Source organism: Aricia agestis, chromosome 1, assembly GCF_905147365.1.
Source record: "Aricia agestis chromosome 1, ilAriAges1.1, whole genome shotgun sequence".
NCBI lineage: Eukaryota > Metazoa > Arthropoda > Insecta > Lepidoptera > Lycaenidae > Aricia > Aricia agestis.
In genome coordinates this window covers 454,731-480,150 of record NC_056406.1, presented here as the reverse complement: position 1 = coordinate 480,150, position 25,420 = coordinate 454,731, and the positions used below count along the sequence as shown (strand labels likewise).

General features: G+C 41.5%; 1 protein-coding gene across 1 annotated transcript; it reads left to right on the top strand.

The window, feature by feature from the left end:
- Window positions 1-2,554: 2,554 nt before the first annotated feature.
- LOC121730647 (PHAF1 protein CG7083) lies at window positions 2,555-19,916 on the top strand. Its single transcript, XM_042119790.1, has 4 exons — window positions 2,555-2,784; window positions 15,382-15,464; window positions 17,498-17,625; window positions 18,963-19,916. Exons 1-4 carry the CDS (start codon window positions 2,721-2,723, stop codon window positions 19,909-19,911), a joined length of 1,224 nt encoding a protein of 407 aa, XP_041975724.1. The 5' UTR covers window positions 2,555-2,720; the 3' UTR covers window positions 19,912-19,916.
- Window positions 19,917-25,420: the final 5,504 nt, after the last annotated feature.

Below are 25,420 nucleotides of genomic sequence, written 5' to 3'. Positions count from 1 at the left end.
GCGCCACGGCCCGCGAGACGACGCGCAAAACGTTGCGTCATTCTTGTCGACAGTCGATCACAACAAACAACGGACCTTTTACGTACAGAAAATGCGTAGTTATATTTATAAATTGGTATTACACAAGAACGTTACGCCGAAAGTGTAGGTGTTGCGATCGTTTCAAGGTTGCGCGCGATGGCGGGAAACCGCCGCGCCCGACCGACCATCGCAGCGCGAAGTGCGAACCTCACCAGGCGGTGCCGTAGTAAACAAAACATCTAATCGGTAAAACAGCTCTAAACTAAATACACAAACAAACGAAAAGCCCCAGAAAACATACCTACCTATTAAAAGAATAATATGTATTATCATTCATCATTAAAGAATAAAGACGCATTAAAATAAACATGACTCGCCTCTCGACTACGTGCATAAAACTATATAGCAATTAGCAACAAATACCTCTGTAGAGTGTAGTCTGTTAACAATTAAGACGAAATGTCAATACGTGACGACTGACTAAAGAGAGAAATGCAGATACTGTTTCACGAAAGAGTAAGCGAGATAAAAAATATTAACCGTATATTAGAGTGAAATAGAGCACAACCGCGTATGTTGCTAGAAAGGGATGTATGGAAAACAGTTTTACATCATCAAATCTCGCTCTCGTGATTGGTACGCATGCGTTACAGCTTTTTCGGGGCCGGACTACGTTTTACAAAATATATAAAATACGTTTAAAATATAAAGTTCCAAGCATTTAGATTAAAATTAATTTTTGAACTGAAAATAATGTAAATAAAATAATATAATAAAATCGCTACACGTTGTTCCAATGACGAGCAAAACTACCTTTTTCTCCCGATAGGCGTCCCATCATAGCGACTGTACTTTTTGTAAAGAAGAGTATAAGTTATTTATCAATTTTCGTAAAAATGCCTCAATTTGTGCTTTAAGTTTTAAAAACCGGAGAGTTCATATATTTCCCAAAGACCCAAAGTGAAGAAAAAGTGGGAAAATGCCTTGTGAACATAGAATTTCAAAGAAAGAATACCGCACGCTTATTTATGTTCACTTCATTTCACAGAAGATGATTATTTTGGAAGAAGTAAATATAGGTAAGTAAGTATGTCCATAACACAGACATGTTTGCACTTAGCAGATTCACTATTTCCTGCAGAATATTCACAATGACATTCCTCTACATGTCTACACCTCCTTCTTGAGAGACTTTACTGTCTACTACGAGTAAATACATCACTTTCTTCAAAATGAAACATGAATGAAACGAACACGGCTCATGATTAGTGGCAGTATACTGTATACGCAGTATCCCCTTAGCAGTCTGTGGTGGCAGTCTACCACCGAGCGTTTTTCGCGTAACTTTCTGCCGCGCACTGTAAAACTCTGGAACGAACTGTCACCAGCAGGCAGCAGTATTTCCGGACCTATACGATCTGCCAGCCTTCAAGAAGAGAGCGTATTTCCTCTTAAAGGCCGGCAACGCACCTGCAGCTCTTCTGATGTTGCGAGTGTCCATGGGCGACGGTAGTTGCTTTTTGCTTTTTTGCTCGTTTGCCCCGCAACCACAAGCGAACTAGTGGCCGACCACATCGCAACCACTGCCGACCACATCGCAAGCACAACCTTGCGTCGATGCAATGACAGTGCGCTCACACCGCCCGCGCTCTTCACCCCTTCCGTATCATTGACTTTCGTACGTAACCACATCGCAACCACTGGCGACAACGCAACCACGTCGGCATTTTGTCGGTACCACAACGCAACTACAAAAAGCTACAGCGACACCATTCACGCGTAACCACTGCTCGACGACATTTTGTTTGGTTGTGACTTGTGATACGTGCTCCTTGTGAGTATAGTATTCGTTTAGGGTACGTGTGGGTTGGCCCTTAATGGAAAAAAAATATTTTAGCATCTTTTGTTTTATTTATTTTTTATTTTTTTTATATGAAATAAGGGGACAAACGAGCAAACGGGTCACCTGATGGAAAGCAACTTCCGTCGCCCATGGACACTCGCAGCATCAGAAGAGCTGCAGGTGCGTTGCCGGCCTTTTAAGAGGGAATAGGGTAATAGGGGAGGGTAGGGATGGGAAGGGAATAGGGGAGGGTAGGGAAGGGAATAGGGTAGGGGATTGGGCCTCTGGTAAACTCACTCACTCGGCGAAACACAGCGCTAGCGCTGTTTTACGCCGGTTTTCTGTGAGAACGTGGTATTTCTCCGGTCGACCCGGCCCATTCGTGCCGAAGCATGGCTCTCCCACGTTTGCATCAAGTACGAAAATAATATTATTATATTTTGTCGTTCACATTCTTCATTTTCATTTTATAATGTATAAATAAGAACTACCTAATTCATTAGTATTAAATTATTTATAAATATGAAAAATAAATATTTGATCGGTTGATTAACAACTTAAAACTAAAATTATCTTTCAGACATTGTAAGAACGCGACGCGCGACGCGGCACTGCACAAATTTATATTTTATTACTCGAACCGCGAACGTGATTTATTTTGTTGCATCTCGCAATACGGCCCTGACTGAATACAATCAGCTGTTTGTAATGACAGTTTCACTGACAAATACAAAATGGTCGAAAACTAAAGTTGGCAAACAAAGAAAGGCATCGTAAAAGTGTTTTTGTAACGTTAAAAACTGTTTTATTGAGTGAAAGTTAGTGAGCTAAGTGAGTGTGAAGTGTGGCGAGCAGGATGCTGGACCTGGAGATCGTCCCCGAGCGCTCGCTGGGCTGCGAGAGCTGGGAGTTCGTGCTGGGTGAGCGCTCTCCTGTGTTTATACTTTATACGTTACGTCAAGATTTTGCGTTTTATTTCCCTGGGATGGGGCTTATGCAACTGCAGGTCGCCGAGCCGAGGCGGAGACCGCGGGGCTGCGGTCGGGGCTCCGCCTGGGGCCATCGATTTTTCTGGTCGCGGGTGGTGTCTTTGTGCGGTAGTGTTTATTTTTTTTCGATACACTTGACCATGAAAACGGGCAAGTGGCGTTGTTTTCATGTATATTCATTAGTTTTCGCAATGCAAACACTTTGTTTATGTTGTGCTAGGCGACCTAGTTATTTTTAGTAAATAGCCTAACTGAACTTCTGAGTAGGTACAGACTACAGAGTACTCGTAACTGTCAACTTGTGAAATATCTATCAGCTCGTTCCTAACTGAACTTCTGAGTAGGTACAGACTACAGAGTACTCGTAACTGTCAACTTGTGAAATATCTATCAGCTCGTTCCTAACTGAACTTCTGAGTAGGTACAGACTACAGAGTACTCGTAACTGTCAACTTGTGAAATATCTATCAGCTCGTTCCTAACTGAACTTCTGAGTATAGGTACAGACTACAGAGTACTCGTAACTGTCAACTTGTGAAATATCTATCAGCTCGTTTCAGTATTAACACTTCAACTCCCAAGCACGAGAACAATAGATTTCCAAGAATCCGCAATCAAAGGACTAAACTTGCCTCAATCATAATTTATAATATTTAAGTACTTATAAATACTGCACATAATATAGAAGTTACCACTCGTCTTGCATTTGTGGTCCAATGTAATGATTACAACTTCCTATAATCTATAAACTTACTTAACAACAACTTTTTCAATTGAGTGGCTCTAAATATGATTTTTTAAGGAAAACAATGTCTACTTTGCATATTCCGCAGTTAACAAACGAGACATATTTTAAATATGTATAGAATCATAAATATTATGTGCAAATTTTAAAAGCAGAAGGGTTGAAAAACTTATTTGTAATTGTTGTGGCTGAGAACAGACCCCACTCCATGTACAAAATGTGGTTCCTCAAAATAAATATCAATGAGTCAATTTTAAAAACATTGAATCTGGCCTTTTGAAAATCAGAACAATTAAAATTTAGTGAGTCATACTAGCTACTGAATTTTAATTGTTTTCATATATTAAAATAATTTTATTGGACTTAGTGCTTGCTACAAGCTAGGCATCATGGTTGCTGCACCACATGAACATAGTAGAGTCTGGGACGCATCACGCAGCCGGCATCTGCCAGCCGGCAGCACACTAGTCACTACTTAGCCACTATTGTTAATAAGTCATGTTTGTAAGAAAACATTTTGTTTTTAATAATGATATGTAATACCCTTGACTTTGAACACATTCAATGTTACTGATGAATTTAAATGCTAATAGGAAACATTAAGATTACTATTATTAATTTAGCTAAAGTATATTATATATTATGTACATAAATAATATGCGTACAAAGTATAAAAAGATTCATTTTGGTTAACTTTTTTGCATTTATGGATAAAAAGTATTTCAAAATTTTATCTTAGAAGTAATACAGTCATATAGTTATGAATAGTCCTACAGTTGGATAAATACTACACAATATGTATCTTTACATTATTATTTTAACTAAACTCAAGAAATGGTATCAATCTGCACCACCTGTTGCACCATTATGCAATTCCTCAATGAACTTACTCAATGACGAGTAATTTTTACACATGTAGATAATAAAATTATATTCATAATGTACCTTTGTTGTAACAAAATATTATACTCTGCTTTGTACTTGTACATAATTGTAACTTGTAATACATAGTATGTAGGTACAGTCCAAACTATACATAATATTATAATGTTAAGTTCGTAATTTAACTACTAACCTTGAGTATAACTCGCCCTCAGTGGCTCTGTGGTTGAGCGTGTGGTAACTCAAGCCAGGGGTAGCGGGTTCGAACACCTACTGACGGAACAAAATGTTTATAATGTTCCTCAGTCTATGTGTATGATATAATATAAATCTTAAACACATGTAAGTATTGTATAAAAGTATTAACAATATAATATCTGCTACCCGTAAGTCGTCACACAAGTCCTTCAGGTACCTACTTACCTTCTACGACATAATATATAAATGTGAATTTCAAAGTCAGCGGGTAAGAATTTTATCAAAATAACAAACTTTTCCAAAACATGTTTTTATTTTCATGTCGTAATTTGAACGTAATATTTTCGCGAAGATATCGACGCGTGGCCTTGGACGATAACGCGAGGTACGGACTACGGGCTAATAGTAGGTGCGACCCGTGCACGACACACATTTACAAATGTCCTAATAATCCCAGCTTTAGGGAGATCGCAGACGACAGACTTTTTGTGCGATCGAGTCTGCGGCGCCCATACAGTCGGCATGGCGCGAACATGCCGACTGTATGGGCGCCGCAGACTCGATCGCACAAAAAGTCTGTCGTCTGCGAACTTCCTAAGGGGGGTATTACATTATCATTTATATTGGATCATTTATATGATCATATATGTGCATATTACATTATCATATTTCATTGATCCTATTTTACGTCATATGTGGTTTCAATAGCCAATGGAGAGCACTCACGCTGACAGGTATTGACGTCAGGGTTACTAGATCTCAGAGAATTCGATCTGTCAAAAGACATCGTCATTTTTAATATAGCTTGTTTTTTGTTATTTCAGCAAGATTATCCAAGTATATATAATTAGAAAAATAATAATATTACATTATTTGAAACATATTTACGAACAAGAAATTAAAAACTCTTTTTTATATTAAATAACTGGCAACACCTATTTCTATGACCGTATTGGATCCAATCTCTCAGCAAATGTCAAAAATGTCTGTATTACATTATCCAATATCATTGACTCAATGATCTCGGATCGAATATATATGATAATCTAATATTCCCCTTAGGGGGGTATTTCATTATCATTTATATTGGATCATTTCTATGATCATATATGGGATCCAACATATATAATCATTTGATCATATCTGCGTATTACATTATCATATTTCATTGATCCTATTTTACGTCATATGTGGTTTCAATAGCCAATGGAGAGCGCTAACGCTGACAGGTATTGACGTCAGGGTTACTAGATCTCAGAGAATTCAATTTTTCAAAAGACATCATCATTTTAAATATGGCTTGTTTTTTGGTATTTCAGCAAGATTATCCAAGTATATAATTAGAAAAATAATAACATTATATTATTTGAAACATATTAACGAAAAAGAAATTAACAACTCTGTTTTTTATTAAATAACTGGCAACACCTATTTCTATGACCGCATTGGATCCAATCTCTCAGCAAATGTCAAAAATCTATGATCAAGGAAGAAATGAATCACGTCTATATTACATTATCCAATATCATTGACTCAATGATCTCGGATCTAATATATATGATAATCTAATATCCCCCTTAGAGCTATTGCAAAATTATTTGTAGTAAATGCGTATTTTGATATCGATAAAGTATAATAATATGACCAATGTAAAAATACGTCACACCTGTATCAACAGGCGCCCTCTGCAGCTGTAGGAAAAATACCAGCAATATTCTGCGCTATTTGCATTTATAATACTGTGCACTATATAATTTAAATACATAAAGCGTATCACACAGTAGGCCGTGCTACTGATGAATGATGGGCAAATCGCAGGCTTCAGCAATCAGCAGTCTACCGCTAGAAAACAACAGCCCGCGTGCTAGCCTACCAGCTATGGCCTGTGGGCTGTGGCCTGTGGCTATGGTATGTGACGTCACAATTCACATCATGTAGGTACACTTGTACAGGGCGTTCAGACTTATTAAGTTACGAGCTTTTGCCCGCGGCTTCGCTCGCGTTAAGAAGTATTATTATATACAAACTGTCATCCCCTATTTTAACCCCTTGGGGTTGGAATTTATCAAAATCCTTTCTTAGCGGAAGCCTTCGTCATAACATCTACCTGCATGCAAAATTTGGGCCCGATCCGTCCAGTGGTTTGGGCTGTGCAAAGAAGGTCCCGTTTTTTGGTTTTTTGCTTACTCATCAAAAACGGTGCTTCGTACGAAATTCTTTTGTACTACATAATAAAAGCTAATTAAATTCTCTATAACTTTGTCCTTTACACTTTGTATCTATCTCCAATCATTGCCTCGCTATGAGCTTCTAAAATTGGCCGAGTGTGTTTTTTAGAGTTTCGTACCCAAAGGGTAAAAACGGGACCCTATACTGAGACTTTAATGTCTGTCCGTCTTCCTGACCGTCTGTCTGTCCATCTGTCTGTCCGTCTGTTTGTCCGTCTGTCTGTCCGTCTGTCTGTCCTTCTGTCTGTCCGTCTGTCTGTCTCCGGCTATAACTCAAGAACGATAATAGCTAGAGAGTTAAAATTTTCAGATATGGTGTATTTTTGTTGCCGCTATAACAATAAATATTAAAAACAAAAGAAATTAAATATTTTAGGGGGGCTCTCATACAACAAACTTGATTTTTTTGAAATTTTTTGCTCGATATCTATCATGGCATAAGGTAGGCTGAAATGTTCACAAAATACTTAGTTATATTTATACTTTAATAATTAAAAATAAAATTTAAATAAAATAAATATTTAATAATTATTTTATTTTATATAGGCGATATGTCCAAACTAATGTAGCACTTTGATACATACGCCAAAAAACGTCATGGGCGTATATAAGGAGGGTGGGGGGGGGGGGGGGGGGGTCCTGGGGGTCCGGACCCGCCCATTACTATCCATCTTACTTGTCCAATCCAATCGACAATAATATATTATGTAACCCACCGATTTTCATCGGCGAGGTACATGTGTATTTTTTTAGAGATGTGCCGACTATCAGTATCTATCACACTCAATCAGTTGTAACTAGGGAATGCAATCCCGCAAGATAATTTCAATCCCGGCATTTGCGGGATTGAACCATCACAATCCCGCTGGATTCCGGTATTTGCGGGATCCCGCAGGTTGATTTTAAACTTTTAAAATAAATCGTTATAATGATACTTGATATACCCCGTTTTATGCTCAGAAAGTCAAAGAAAACAAACTTTGTGGAACACTTTTTTACAGGGGTTTATTATTAAAAATAAAAGAAAACTATTTTTTTATATGTCTAGTTAACGTTAGGCGAAACACAGCGCTGTTTCACGCCGGTTTTCTGTGAGAACGTGGTATTTATCCGGTCGAGCCGGCCCATTCGTGCCGAAGCATGGCTCTCCCACGTATATTTTTAGAAACAAAATGTTTTCTTAATTATTGTTATTATTATTATTATTATCAGCCTACAGTGTCCCACTGCTGGGCAAAGGCCTCCCCTCTTTCCTTCCAAAGTTTTCTTCAAAACGATTCTGTGCTGTTGTTGGCCACTCTTTATCAAACGCATCTAGTTCGGCGCGCCACCTTTTCTTGGGTCGGCCTCTGTTACGCCGACCAGTCGGTAGCCACTCCGAAACTAGGCGCGCCTACCTGTCCGGGTGCATACGAGAGACGTGCCCTGCCCAGCTCCACTTAAGGCTAGCTGCCTTTCTGCCTACGTCAACGAGCTTCGTTTGGGAACGCAGGGTGGTATTCCGGACGCGGTCAATCCTTTTTATACCTAGAATGCTGCGTTCCATAGCTCGTTGGCAGACTCCGAGTCGGGACTTCTGTGAAGCTGTCAAAGACCAGGACTGGGCACCGTAGGTCAGAATAGGCAAGATACACATGTCCACGAGTTTACGTTTTAGGCATATTGGTAGGTCCCCTTTCATCAGATGTTTCATTGACCAAAAGCTTCTCCATGCCTTTTGTTGTTGTTTTCTTAATTACAATATTTAATTGTTTATAATAGTTTTTTTTAATATTTCTATTGTTAAAATTAATATTGATAGTGAAATAGGCTGGAGGCTGGAAGGTTTCTGAAGATAAAAGACTTTTTGCGAGCCTAGCCTTCGAACTTTAAAACTATGCACCGTTTTGTGACGGGAATGAATCGGTAGACAAGATATTTTAAGAGCCCAGAGATGCCTAAAATAATCCCTGACCTGATTTTTTTAGTTGTATAAAGGCAAATGAAGGTTATTGCTTATTGAGATTAATTATCATAAAGCACTACTCAACACAACTGTTTACGCTCGAGATGAAAATTATACTAGCAGCACTAAATGAGGTGGGCGCACACGACGGGTGCCCGCTCGCGGATTCGTGGCCCGCGGCGGTCTTTCGACGCGTACGCCCGCGCCCGTATCCGCCCGTGATTTAGCGTTGGCCCTCAGGGCCGGGACACAAAAACACGATACGACGTCGTATCGTGTTTTTGTGTCCCAGCCCTTAGATCTCTGTATGTCAAATCTAACATTTATTTTTAAATTAAAAATTAAAATAAAAAAAAAAACATTCTAAAATTAAAAAAAGATAGGTGAAAATAATTGCGAAATTGTCTTATCAACTCCTAAGCGGCCTAAGCGGGCCGCGATAAGTGATAAAAATAGATTTCCAAGAAGCGCGATCGAAGAATTAACCGGTTAATTTGGGTTTTCAAAATCGTTTGTGTGTTAGTAACCGGTAACCTTTACCATTTGGGTTACGTAAAAACCGTTCGCTTGTTTAACCGGTAAATAAAAGAACGATATATTTACCGGTTTTTAACCGAAATAAACCGGTATTTTCAAACCGGTTCCGAGCCCTGATTGTAACAGGTAACTATATCGATTCATTCGACTAAAGCAGTTATATTGCAATCGTTATTCCAATTTTTATAAATGTTACTTGCTTTAATAACAATTTCCAAATGATAATATTATTTATTGAAGTAATTCATTAGCTTTTCTATATTATGTATGTTAAATAACAGTAAAATATTAAGCTAATCCATTACACCTAATAGATTCAGTGCTGCTATTAGACATAAAATCGATTTTTTTCATAGACTTCGATTTATCGATTGCATTATGCTATGCAATCCAAATCCGCATGCTAACCGACGTATTTTTTCTAACATCTGTCATTGTGACATTTACAAATACGTCTTTTATATTTCAGAATTATTTCACAAAATGTTATTATATACTTTAGAACAAGTGTCTACTCCAATGTTTAATTAATTCCAATCTTGCAATCCACCAAGCGGCCACACCATACTTTCGGTGGCCGTTAGTGCGCTAGTGCGCTATTGCCTATTGCCTATTTCCTATTGCCTATTGCTTTAATATATATTGCTATGTGTCCAGTGTGAAAAGTATTGTGACTAAAATGTTAGTTACATTTCTGTTTAAATTAAGTACCTAAATTGCTTAAGATAATGTATTCAATAATACTTAATAAAATATACTCCTAGATAGTAGATATTATAGCGGCGGCTTTTAGTCACATTTCGGTGATGATTTATTACTAATATAAGCGCCTTACTCTGTTTTAGAGCAATAACGTTCGCTCACAGCGCGATTATGAGACCTATTTTAATAATTTAAAATTATAATGATATCGATTGTATTGAATGCCAGCTGACGTCCGCGCGGTCGTTGACCTCCAGGTCGGCTGTTATTAGTCCTATCCTAATATTGATCAGCATCACGTGACACTTGAGTGTTTTTAAGGTATTGCTAGTTTTGTAGGCGATTTTCGGTGCCCGTGGATCTAGTTGATTCACCATCGCTGCAGAAGAGAGTTCGCAGTTGTTTATTGTTGTACCTCCAGTTCCGTGACAGATATCTGGGAGTCATTAGCACTGCCCACTGGGCTTATCGTGCGCCGCCTCCCCGCCGCACCCGCCTCACCCCGCCTCGCCCCGTGCTATCAGCCGAGATACTTCTTAGCTCACGAGTTAAAACCACTGACGAGCTTTATTGTGGGGTTCTAAGTCTGCCGGCCTTGTAGTGCAACTTCTTTTTTTTTTGGTAGGTACCTCGATATCGTAGTTCTGTTTACTATTATTGATTTTAGGACATTAAGAAAGTGGTTGCACTGTAATCAAATTTTTTATAAGCTAGGTGTTTATAAAGAATAAAAAAAAATTTGTTGTAAAAATATTGTATTGCTAACAAATGGGAAAAAACACTGACCACAGACCAGTTGACCACTGTAGTGAGTAGTCTGTAGTCCGTACCCGACCGACTTGAGTCTAGACACCGTGTCCTGCTCTACTATTTCATTATATCAGTGACTGGAACTTGTACTCTGATCTCATAGTTCATACTGTTTCATCTCAATAGGATATCATAATATTACTGCAATGTTTTCACGCTAGAGGCAGGCGGCAGCATCGGCACAGACAGTTAACAAACGTTTTTTGTTCGACGTTTGAGAACAAGATGCCGATATATGACGTGTGCACTGTGCAACATGTCGGAGTTCGGTCGGATTATTTACTGTATGTGGTAGTAGCTCCCTCTGCCGCGACCGCAGCGTAATATTCTTAAAATATTATTTAAAAAAATAATATCGCGCGACTTCGTTGCGACTTGCGTTGAAATTCATCAAACCGTAACATTTTTTTAGGGAATGAAAATCCCAACACTAAGTATTTCCATAGACCATATCCCATTAATCTCATTATTATCAGAATCGGGTTTAAGCGAGAAGAGTGGTGTAGAGTGTAAAGTTGTAAGGCTTGGGACAGCATTTTTGTACATAGAAGTTTTGAACTACAATAAACAAGAGCCTCGGCTGCTGTAAATACAGGTGATTGACATGAGAATGTTTCAAACAATGGCTGAATATTGTATTAGCTGTTACCTACTCCAACTTCCAAGGCCTATGACGAGGTTACGATAGTAATAAGGGGGCAAACGAGCAAACGGGTCACCTGATGGAAAGTAGCTTCCGTCGCCCATGGACACTCGCAGCATCAGAAGAGCTGCAGGTGCGTTGCCGGCGTTTTAAGAGGGAATAGGGTAATAGGGGAGGGTAGGGAATGAAATAGGGAAGGGTAGGGAAGGAAATAGGGGAGGGTAGGGAAGGGAATAGGGGAGTGTAGGGAAGGGAAAAGGGTAGGGGATTGGGCCTCCGGTAATCTCACTTACTCAGCGAAACACAGCGCAAGCGCTGTTTTACGCCGGTTTTCTGTGAGCCCGTGGTATTTCTCCGGTCGAGCCGGCCTATTCGTGCCGAAGCATGGCTCTCCCACGTCAAAGAAATATGTCTCCACGTTAATATTTTTATATAATTATTTAAACACAATTCCCCAGGAAGGTAGGTCCTTCTCTGAGAAGACCCCTCTGGGAAACTCAGACAGCCCCATCGTATCTGGGGGGGGGGGGCAAAATTTTGCTTTCTAGACGGGAAGATAAGAAGATGATGCAGCAAGTATTTCACCCGAGTTTCTTTACAAACAGACCAAGAAGATCCTCTCTCGGAGGGAAGGTTCCCGAATCATCACAACTGAGGCCTTCTGAAGACAACGATGATGTAATAGTTATCAACAACACAATAGTTATCGATTTAGCACCTTGCAGGTCGACCTAAAGGACTCTGAGGCGACTACTTATGAGACACGTCCTAGCAAACCACCTCCAATCATACTATATGGCATTGAAGATGTCAATAAATTAACCGAACTATAAACCATTGCCAAGAAAGACGACTTCTTCCTGAAAATAGTCAATAAAAATCAACTCAGAATCAGTAGTGTCAACCTAGAAACCTATACGAAAATACTAGCACAAACATCTGATTGCAAAAAACAGGATCGGTCAACTCCAGCCCACTGCGCCCTATGTAATGGCCCACATCCAGCTGGATGGATCCATCCATCCATCCATCCATCCATCCATCCAAAGGATGCGAAGTTTATAGACAAATCTTGCTAAGACGAACTAAGTCCATGCCAAAGAATCCCACTATGTCAACAACAGCAGTAGCAGTAGAAAAACCACAGACAGAGATGCCCAACAGTAACAATAAATCTCCAAAACATAGTAAAACTACTAGCTACGCTGATGTTACTAAAATTGGCCAACAAACACACGTCCAGACCCCTTCACCACCCCCCGACTGGGAGCAGATATTACATAAACAATCAAAAAAGTTTGAACTAATACTACAACAAATGAGTACTCTAATGATGCTCATAACAAAATTAGTTGACAGGTTAACATTACCGGACTGACACCAAACAAATACGATGCAGAGCATTTAATTGAACAACAAAAACTTGAAGTTCTACTCATATCTGAAGCACACTGCACCGCCTCTACCAGTTTGAAATTTAAAGACTTTGAATGCTACATCACCATGCATCCTGATGGCACTGAACACGCTGACACAGCAATAATTATTAGGAAATCTCTAAAACATCACATCATGCCAGAATACAAAACACCGTACCTTCAAGCCACGACAGTGGCTATTGCAGATAACAAAGGCTACATCAATGTGTCATCAGTATATTGCCGATAGCTCTTCGGATCATACTCCTGTTATACTGACCCTTAGCGATAAGATTATTGAACATCAGGGACCAGAAAAACTATATAATAAGAGAACTGACTGGGATGGTTTTAGAAACTATATAGAAGATAATATAAACCTAAATGTACCTTTAAAAACTGAAGACCATATAGACAGTGCCACAAAACACATAACCCAATAAATAAATAAATAATAATAATAATAATAAACAGAAGCCTGTTGAAAGAACACTCCACCTCTAGATTGCAACAAAAGGAGTAATAATTTTCCTCTGGAAATAAAAAAAGGAATCCAAGAAAGACGTAGACTAAGACGTGTTTGGCAACTTAGTAGACTTACTGTAGACAAATCTGCATTTAACAATCAAGCCTCGCACCTTAGAAAAATATTAAGGGACTGGCAGGATAGGACTCTCGAAGACCGACTCGAAACACTGACAGCTACTGCAAAGACAGACTACTTGTGGAAATTTAATAATCGTATAATAGACCACAGATAACCAAATCTCCACTCCGAACGCCAAATGGCTGGGCCCGTTCTTCACAAAAAAAAGCGGACCTCTATGCTAGCCATCTGAAGAATGTTTTTCACCCAAATGAAACAAATGTGGATACTGATGACGACATAGAGTCTTATCTCGCACAGCCCTTTCAGATGTCAAGTCCTACCTATACTTACCTATACTTTCAAAGATATTTGAAAAACTGCTGTCTAAACGAATTCTGCACTTTTTGGAAAGCAATAACACCATCCCTAACCACCAATTTGGTTTTAGACAGAAACACTCCACTATTGAGCAGGTTCACCGGGTCGCTCAACTAATTAGGAAGGCGTTAGAAAACAAGGAATATGTTTCCTCAGCATTCCTAGACATTCAACAGGCATTCGACAAGGTCTGGCACAAAGGCTTGCTCTGTAAAATAAAACAGTATTTACCACATAGCTACTTTCTACTACTTAAATCTTATTTAACAGACCGGTGTTTTCAAGTGAAAGAAGCTGATTCCACCTCTGATTTCTACGAAATACTGGCAGGGGTACCTCAGGGCTCAGTGCTGGGGCCAAACCTGTATAATTTATACACATCAGACCTCCCAACACTAGAAGAGATAGAGACTGCCACCTATGCTGACGACACAGCTATTCTGGCGACCAATAAAAACCCAGTTACCGCATCTGAGCAGCTCCAACTTGGTCTTAACTCCTTTACTAAATGGCCTCAAAAGTGGAGAATAAAAGCCAGCACCACAAAATCTGTGCACGTAACTTTTACTCTGCGAAGGGAAGATTGTCCGCCTGTCTCCCTAGAAAACAGCATTCTACCTCACAAAAACAGTGTAAAATATCTAGGATTACACTTGGACAGACGCCTCACCTGGAATAAACACATCACAAGCAAGAGAGAGGAGTTAAGAATAAAATATAAACAACTGAACTGGGCTTTAGGCAGAAACAGTAGACTCTCACTGGAAAACAAAACATTAATACTCGTATATAAAACAATCCTGAAACCGGTATGGATGTACGGAATTCAACTATGGGGGTGTGCGAGTAACTCCAACGTCTCAATCCTACAAGGAATGCAGAACATCATACTAAAAACGATTTCAAAATCCCCGTGGCTCATCACCAACACGGAGGTTCATAAAAATCTAGGCATACCCACCATAAAAGAAGAGATACTGAGGTCGTCAGAAAAATACAAAAAAAGGCTGGAGGTCCACCCGAATGCTTTAGCTTCTGGCCTCGTCAGCCGTAATTATAACAAGCGCCTGAAAAGGAAGGACATCTTTTAAATGAAATAACTATAATATAGTAAACCATGAGTAATGCTATCTACAGTGGTAGAAACACTCTACCTGCCATGCGTAGTACATCTCACCTGCTTATAGCTAAATACTGATTGCAGATTAAAAGAATGGGAAAAAAAAAACGCTAATATTGTAGTGAGAAATGAGAGCACATGGCAAAATTCGTCAATGATGCTATAATATTATATTGATAGCCACGTTTAGCTTTACCAAATTCATTTTGACGTTGGCTTTGTAATAAGTAATAAGTAATAAAGTGATGTAATAACTCATCGCTACTCCACATATAAAATGTTGGTGCTTGTTCTGCAGCTCAATGTTCTAACATGGTCTGTGTAATGTTTCAGGCATGCACTTTTCACAAGCGGTGTCGATAATACAGAGCCAGGTGGGCACGATCCGTGGCGTGCAGGTGCTCTACAGCGACCAGGTGAGTGACGTCACACACACACACACACACACACATGGCTGCGCCTGCGCAGGTCATATGATGAGGTCTACTCCTTGGGGACGCCCGTAGGGGCGGGCTGCGGGAGTATCTACGAGCAAATAAAAGATGTCTAAAGTTATAAATATTCAATCTCCTGCACGCTTAAGAATAAACGCGGGTGCAGTAGAATTTTAACGAAGAATCTCAAAAAAAAAGAAAAAAGAAAGATTTTTGAAGGGTCATATTTTTTTAATTTATTAGTAAATTTTGAAAAAATCGAACGTAGAGATATAGCACGTGCACGCTTAAGAATAAACGCGGGTGCAGTAGAATTTTAACGAAGAATCTCAAAAAAAAAGAAAAAAGAAAGATTTTTGAAGGGTCATATTTTTTTATTTATTAGTAAATTTTGAAAAAATCGAACGTAGAGATATAGCTCTATCTAACAGATCCTGATATTGTATAAAAAATCATTTGTCTAGACGCATTGTCCAGGGAGTAAATTGGGGAATACGTTTGTATTTAAAAACAGTGTTAGCGTTTCCTCTTAACACCATAATTGACAAATTCTAAAATAGTCCTTAACTTTCTTTCTCTGCTGTCTTTTTTTAAGAAGAACTTCTAAAAAAAGACAGCAGGATAAGGAAGAAATTATGTAATCTATACTTACTAATATTATAGAGCGGAAGAGTTTGTTAGTTAGTTTGTTTGTTTGAACGCGCTAGTCTCAGGAACTACTGGTCTGATTTGAAAAATTCTTTCAGTGTTAGGTAGTCCATTTATCGAGGAAGGCTATAGGCTATATTTTATCACGCTAAGACTAGTAGGAGCGAAGAAATAGAGGAAAATGTGGAAAAAACAGGGGAAATTATTCTAAAGGGCTTATTTGAACGCGATAATCTCAGGAACTACTGGTCCGATTTGAAAAATTCTTTCAGTGTTAGATAGCCCAGTTATAAAAGAAGGCTATATTTTATCACGCTAAGACTAGTAGGAACGAAGAAATAGAGGAAAATGTGGAAAAAACGGGGGAAATTATTTGAAAGGGCTTATCTCACGAACTACTAGATCATTTTTTCTGTTATTTGGATCAGATAAGAAATAGACCACGTGAAGGATCATAGGCTTTTTTTGGGGACTGATTTTTCTGTGAAATATCCAATTTACGCGGGCGAAGCCGCGCGGAACGTCTAGTGTCTTACATAATTTCTTCCTTATCCTAGAAGACTGATTAATCTGCTTGCTAGTTCCTTGCCTAGTGTGCAAAGTGGAAATCGACGGGCAAGTATTAACGCGATGTGTTCTCGCGCGCTGGTGTTCAGCCTGCGAGGTCGTTGTTCTTATTCTGTCCATTAAAAAAACAATTAAAATGTAGGAAATAATGGCCTCTCCGACTGTTAATCACACCCAACATAATCGTTAAACTTAATGTTACGTTCATGTTACACTTAACTCAATTAATAACGCGTATCTTGCGAGCGCAGTGCGCACATCTTTTGTGAGTCACACCCTTTGTTGCGACTTGCGATGCATCGAGGGCAGAGGTTCTGCTCATCATCAGTGATCAGCATCGTCTCTCGGAAGGTTGGTCATGTCACGTGTCACGTGCCAGAAGGGTGCCTTCGTCATGCTCATATAGAGACACAAAGAAACAGATAAAACATTGTAATTCTTCTTTGTTACCCGGTTTCGTCTAAGCTTATCTTTGATCCGTGATTTGCTTATCGACCAAAATTCTTAGTGTAAGTTTTATGTTTATTTTTGGACAAAAATGCTGTGTATGAAATCGAAACAACGATCTGGTGAAAAACAACGAAAGAAAATAAACCTTTATGGTAAAAAACAAATAGCCATAGTAAATAAAAAATTAAAAACCTATTTATCTAATCGATGTAATTATCTTAGGTTTCGAGGATAGCGCGATTTTCAGTATGGAGATTCATTCGATGCCATACATGAAAATTATTGTGAAAAATTAGTAGGCACAATGATCGGAGCAGTTTAATTGACTTGCTCACTCCATGTGGTTCCAGAACCCGCTGGCGGTGGACCTCGTGATCAACATGCCGCAGGACGGCATCCGGCTGGTGTTCGACCCCGTCGCCCAGCGCCTCAAGACCATCGAGATATACAACATGAAACTAGTTAAGCTTAGGTATAGGTGAGTACGAGTTACGACCTGCTTTGTTTACGAGGCAAACATTTGAAGACACTGCATAAAGATGGCATAAAGCCTTCAGTCAGCAGATCTCAGGCCGCTGATATTGGTGGTATATGGGTTTCTTAGTCGTTTCTTTGGCTTTAATGTATAGTCGTCGGTTCCTGATCGTTTTTCATCGACTCTAAATAAAGTGGGTTTATTGGTGTAGAGCAGGGATGTTGCGGATCCCGATTTTTTCACACCCGCGGATGCGAATGCGGATGCGGATTTATTGAGGTTCACATCCGCGGATGCGGATGTTGCGGTTCCTACATAAATATAGTTTATAAAATGAAAAAGTATTATTTTCATGGTGTCGCTGATTAGGGTTTTTAAAAATATTACGAGTATTCCAAGATCATTTTCCGATTTAGGGATCCATTTGTGAAATATGCAAAGTTTTAAAGTGGAAGAAATCGTTAGTGTCCTGTGTCTCTCCTTCTACCAGCTATTAGCTAAACGGTTGATTCTGAAAAATATGTGGAAAAATTCACGTTAGTAAAAAATATGCTAAATTTAAAAAGAAAACTATCATGGCTAAGAAGACTTCATAAGTTATTGAGAAGTACAAAGGAATTTTTCGTTCAAATTCCTTTGAATGTAACTGAGATCATGTTGTTACTAGTGAAAAACATGTTATGATTGTAAATTCATTGACGATACAAAACTTATCAAAACTGGTGGTACTACGGAACCCTCTATTGTGCGTGGCCGATTAATTGGCTGGCTTTTCGCTCCCATTGGTCATTTGTCACGCGCAAACGGCATGCGCCATTTACAGACCCCGCCGCTTTTTTTTCTGGTCGCAACTCGTATGACATTCGCATCCGCATAAAAATCTGCATTGATTTAATGCGGATGCAGATGCGGATGTCCAAATTTATGCGGATGCTCCGCAGTTACGGATGCGGATGCGGATATTCGCAACATCCCTGGTGTAGAGACCCGAGAGCTCCATCTAGTGGTCAATAGATTAAACTTTTCCAAATTTTAGGATATGTTTGTTTTTTATATTTTAATGCCGCAATTTACAAAAAAGTAACCTTTTAAATAATTCATAACCTAAGTTCGACTCGGTCGGCGTTTGTCTGTTAAGTTGAACTTTATCTATTTATTGCCATTTTAATGTTTAGAAACAAGTCGTCAAGTCAAAAGAGCTAAATGTTAATGAGTAAATAAACAAACTTAAAGTTTGCCACAAAAGACGGGCATAAATGATGGAAAAACCGTTCGATGATTGCCTCAATATAATCATATGCTTTATGGTGTTTCATAACGTGTCTCATGTGACATTTCAGCGGCATGTGCTTCAACTCGCCGGAGATCACGCCGTCCATCGAGCAGGTGGAGCACTGCTTCGGCGCGACGCACCCCGGCCTGTACGACAGCACGCGCCACCTGTTCGCGCTCAACTTCCGCGGCCTCTCCTTCTACTTCCCCGTCGACAGCAAGTTCGAGCCCGGCTACGCGCACGGCCTCGGCTCGCTGCAGTTCCCCGACGGCGGCTCCCCCGTCGTCGCGCGCACCACCATCTACCCCGGCTCGCAGCACAAGCCCGGCGCCGCCGCCGCGCCCGCCGCGCCCGACCTGCCGCTCGCCTGTTACGGCCATGAGCTGCAGCTGCGCCGCTGCGACGTGTTGCGCAGCGGCGGCGCCACGCTCGGCCTGCGCCTGCACGTGTGCGCCGGCGGCGCGCGCCCCCCCTCCGCCCGCCGCCCGCTCGTGCGCTTCGGCGACTCCTGCCAGGCCGTGGCGCGCGCGCTCGCCGCCCCCGCGCGCCTCTACTACAAGGCCGACGACAAGATGCGCATCCACCGGCCCACGGCGCGCCGCCGCCCGCCGCCCGCCTCCGACTACTTCTTCAACTACTTCACGCTGGGGCTGGACGTGCTGTTCGACGCGCGCACGCACCGCGTCAAGAAGTTCGTGCTGCACACCAACTACCCCGGCCACTACAACTTCAACATGTACCACCGCTGCGAGTTCCGGCTGGCGGCGGCCGCGGTCACCGTGACGGCGTACAGCCGCTGGGAGGCGGTGTCGCGCGCGCTGCGCGTGTGCGAGCGCCCCGTCGTGCTCAACCGCGCCTCCTCCACCAACACCACCAACCCCTTCGGCTCCACCTTCTGCTACGGCTACCAGGACATCATCTTCGAGGTGATGTCCAACAACCACATCGCGTCCGTGACGCTGTACCGGCCGGAGGGCGCGCGCGCGCACGCCTCCGCCGCCGACGCCGGCGCGTGACGCGGCGCGCGGGGGGCGGCGCCGGGCCCCGCGCCGGGGGCGCGGCTCGGCGCGGGGCGGGCCAGTGACTGATCTCAGCCGCGAGTGATAGTGTAGTGCCGCGCCCGCGCCCGCGCCCGCCCCCGCGCCCGCCGCCCGCTCGGCCTAGCGCGAGCGAGCGGATCGAGTGAACTTTTCAAGAGCGATTTACTTCAAAAGTATCGCTTTTTATCGGTATCTCATTTACGATTAAGTCTAATAAATTTTGTTCTGTTCGATAAAATGTTTCCGACCAGCTCGGTAAGATTCCAAAACGATATGTTTCAAATTTGGCAATTTTGTAAGCGCGTCGTAACACACGCAATATTTTTAGTTTAAACGTGATACGTGGAGCGAGCGGCCGCTCGCGTCTGCCGGCCGAGTACTCGGCGCGACTCGCGTCGGGGTCAGCGTGCGACCCGTGCCGCTTGCCGGCCGCCGAGTGCCGCTTAACTCGAGTGACGTGCTAGTAGTCGGCCGCACTAGAACATAACGTCGTGGTACGGTGGTCGTCGCTGAGCGGCGGTCGGCGGTCGGCGGTCGGCGCGGGCGGAGCTCGAGCTGTAGAACCGAGTTTTTTAAATGAATAGTCAAATGTGTTCTTTAAGTTTTATAATCTGCGGAAAAAATAATAAAAAATCGGATAATATTAGACGTAAGCTGTACATACTAGGCGAGCTACAAAGAATTGATGTATTTTTTCTATAAATCATTTTCGAATCATGAGGTGTGCTAGATGTGTGCGTGTCGCACCGCGCGCGCCCGACGACCGGCCGGCTCGGGTAGGGTCACACCGACACGCGACGCAGCGGGACATACTAAAAGAAGCGGTTTAATGTAACACTTAATTTTCTTACAAGGATGTAAAATGTTTCTGCGCCCTACGCAGCGGGATAGAGATTATGTTTAAGTTGAATTTAAATCAAATATTAAATATGCGGCACCGTCCCAGCGCGCAGCGCGAGAGGTGTGACCTGATCCAGTTTAAAAAAAAACAGTGCCGGGTAGTGTTGTGCGACGCGCGCCACCGGCCACCGCGAGCGTGGTGTGTATGTTATACGTTTGTGGATTTGTTTTAAATAATTGTAATATTTAAATGTGCGTGCACATCACACGGTCATAAATTCTGTCGGACGATTCACTCCAATACGTTTAGGTTTTCGATTTATTTTACAATTTATTTATTGACATGGTGAATGTTGTAGTTTGTGATTCGGCGGCCTCCTCCCCCGCCTCGAGCGTAAGAGCCTGTCTACACGGCGCGTCGACGCAACGCTGACGCAACGCGCCATGTGGACTGGCTCTCACGCGTCAGCCGCGAGGCGGTCGAGGCAGTAAATGCGACGAAAACTCATTTGGTTACTCGCGACGCCCGCTAGATGGCGCCGCACGCCTCATTTCGACTGACTTGTCGATAACAATAATTATTGTTCAAACGACTAAGCTTTAAACACAGTACATATGGAATTTGAAAGTACATGTAGTGCTGGTGCATCACTATACAAAAGGGAGATCGCGTCATTATAATGTAAATAATATTATACTATACCTACGTGCCGTCGAGCGTAGTGATCGCCGCGGGAAGGGGGAGGGGGTGTGTGTACTGTGAGTATGACCGCGCCGGGGCGGGGGGAGGTTGCAGGACTCTCTACCGGTACACCGGGCAGGACACCCGGGTCCGCCGGTACGCCGGGCAGGACACCGGGTACACTCGGGCCGCGCCGGTGAGTCACGCCTCTATTTCCGAGTTCGAGTCAACGCTGGCTGCCGCTGATTAGATAACCGCGGTTCTCTATCCTCGGATAAGATAACGCGGTTATCCAAAAACGCTCAACTCACGTACTCGACGAAGATTAAATTGTTATGAATTATTATGATCGATTTCATCGTAACTACTCGGGCGATGACTGTTCACTAATTGAGTTTAATTCGTAGTTTATCGAAAGTCGGTAGTCGGTATTTATTTAACACGCTAGCTTCGATCACTAATATACAAGATACACAGTTCCATACAAAACCTCTCGAGAATCTGTCGCCGAGTAAAAGTGTTTAAAAAAGTATACATTTATCTAAAATCAACCTTAATAATAGTTATTAAAGATCTTTTTATAAAACAATGTACAATGTGTGTTTACAAAGCAATAAATTTTTACGAACGACGCAAGCTTCAAACTAAATTCAACCATCGTCCATAAAGTTTAAATTATTACAATTCCAAAAAAGCACTTCAATAATAATTGCCAATAGTATGAGTGGAGTCAAACTGTTGAACATTTTTTGTTGATTGTAATAATTTTAATAGTCCATTTTTTAATTTTTCCAAAGTTTAATGTATAAAGTGTGGAGTAATTATTTTTACTTGTAATATTATGTTGTTCTAATATGTTTAATCTTATAGTTTACTAAAATATACGTGTATACATTGAATATAAATGCTTAGAACATACAACGCTCGCTAAAGTCGGCTTGAAAAATTGTTCGCATCTTTGCCGTGCTATAACTGATATCTCCACACCTAACTGGATCTCGAGGAAACCTGAAAAAAATATATTCCTCAATAAAATAAATAATAATTAATAGCGACTCCACCAAATGAAACAGAAACACAGTGTATAACCCGAACATTTCAAGTGGGCATGATAAACTACGATAAGTACCTTATGAGTATTCGCAATTGAGATGGTTTATACCTAGTGTTAATTTATTTACCACTTAATTTTAAAACTGTTTTTTGTTGATTTATTAACGAAATACCAATATTTATAATACAATTGTATGAAATATATTAGGATAAAATTAATACTTACCGGAAATATGAAATTCCATCCTTTTTTGCGTTTTTTAAACGTATGATTTTTACAATTGTTGAACGAGCACTGGGACATGTTTCCCAGCAGAGCGTTCCAGCACTACTAAATCGAAAGTCCACCAGAATGTTGCGTTTGGTGCTCTTTTAGTGAGGTCGTTTTTTGCCGCGGACTGTGTATCTTGTATATTAGTGATCGAAGCACGCTAGCCTGTAAAGTATATAAATGTTGTCCTGTAACCTCGTCGAATGCCGGCGTTATGCACAATCGATTATCAAAGCAGTGACGTAATAAGTGGCTGTGGTGCCATACAAAAAAAAGTTAAAAAATGACAAATAATACATGAAAAAAAAGTATTTATGTAAGGTGGCGCCCGCGCCGCGCCCTCTAGCGCCGCGCAGGGAAGTCCCGCGGACCACCGAGTGAGCTTTCGCGCTCTCCCACTATACTTTGCTTAAATCCAATTCTATATAAAATATGTAAACTAAGAAACAATACCGCTACCATTTTAATTGTTGTCGGTGCAACGAAGTACATAAATCGGTCGAAATGTTATCTGTGTTAGCGTTAACATGGAATTGGATCATAATCGAGTATGGTGATCGAGTATCCTGTAATGATGATCGCTCGCCGGTCGCCGGTCGGTCCGGTGCGATGCCCAGCGCGGCGGGAGCTATTTTTGTATCGATAATTATTATTATTAGTTTACGTTCTCGCGCCGCGGCCCGCACCGCCGCGGCGCTGTCACATAACTCATAACGTTATTTGTATTTAACTCATGTCCGCCTCGGTCGAGTACCGTGCACCGGCCCGGGATCCCAGATCAACAAAGTATACCAGCTAAATTGTAAGAGTCACTACCCATTGCGGCGCGCTGACGGGCCGCACGCTGGGTCTGCGTGCGCGGCGCACGCTCTAGACTTCTCGATATGAAACTTGCCTTGATTTAATTTTTTATGTAATGTTCGATGTTACTATATTATTATTTATAATATGAGGTGATAAGGTCGAGTTGTTTAAATATAAAATACTAGCCGGTGCTCGACCCGCCCGGGACTAGGCTGCACGTGCTTCGGCCGGGGCCTGGCACGGAATGGTATAATATAACTTTAGTATGTACGTTACACATGTAGGAGTGTTATATTATGCATTTAGTGATACAAAAACTTTATGATTAGTGAGAAAACGACGCCCACTCTTAAACTATATATTTTATTTGAACGTAATATTAACTAGCATAATTCTGTGAACCTCCTGAAGGCTGTCCTGAAGGCGAAGGTCGGAGAGCCGGCGCGTCGGCGCCGCCCCCTGCCCGCCCCCGCCCGCCGCTGACGCCGGGCGGGCGGGGGCGGGCAGGGGGCGGCGCCGACCGCGCTCGGTGTAAGTTATAGTCGAAGTAGCCAATGTTTATTTATTGCTAAGCGCGTTGTTATAAATTGTTGAGTGCCGTTTTGTTATTCGTTTCGATGCGAAGTAATAGTTGAATTCAATGATTATTGTTTTAGTTTAACATTTTATTAATTGCATTCGAGAGGACACGATTATAATATTATGTGTACATACGCGACGAATATTTTCAAATAAAATATAGTAATAACTAATTAGTACTTACGGCAGGCGAATTAAATATGTATTATGAAATATTACGTTGGCATTTTAGAAATTATCTTATGTTTTATAAAATTTTCTCACTAGATGTAGCCCTCGAATAGAGCAAGTATTTTAAATTGTCTAATATTTTTTTTTAGAATCAGACGCTTACTGTTAATTATAAGGGCCCGATCCCACCGCGTGGCCGCCGTGCACAGCGTGCGCCGCGGTGGAATCGCGCCTTTATAGTAATTGAAACGCTCGCCAGTCGGACGGTGTCGCCCGGTCGAGTCACGACTCACGACTCAGGAGTGTCGACCTGGCGATGCGGACGTCTGCTGACGGTCCTGACTCCTGCAGGCTGCACGTCGACACGTGGCGATTCCGCCCGTCACTCTGGTTAAGATGTGAACCGAACCGCTTTCCCGCAATTTGCACTGGTGAGAGTAGTTCGGTTCGAAGTCGAACTTTGAAGCTCGACTAGACCATTTACTATGCAGGAGTGTCATAGGTGTTTACGTACAGTCTACAGACGACAGCAGACCTGGTGGACCACTCGATGCACTCGGTAACTCAACTCGATGGCGGCGACGGGCGAGGTGGTGCACCGCATCTGTCGGCCGTCCGAGGGGCGAGCGAAGTCGAGGCCCGAGGAGTATTCACGTGTAGACCTCTAAGGCCTCTAAGGGAGAGAAGTTCACTCCGAGATAATATTTTAACTAAATTGTGATCGATATGACATTAATTTTTATACTTATTCCAATAAAGTGGGTACAAAAAGAAAATAAAAAAATACCAAAATGAATAAAGGATTTCATACCGACTCCGTTATTTTATTTATGTTTTTGAATCTGTTTGTTAAGGCTGCAGTCTTGCAAAATTCACTCACAACACTGACTAATGAAATAACACTAAGACTGCCTACCTAGCATACGCCAACGAGATATCTCACTCTACATGTTTTCTCGATGTTTGATGGTTTGTCTCTTCATCTCTATTGACCCTAGCATGACAAACATTTTTTCTCGCGTAGATCTATCATCGAAATAACACATTTTTATAGAGTTTGGTCGAGACAATGTCGAGATTTTGAC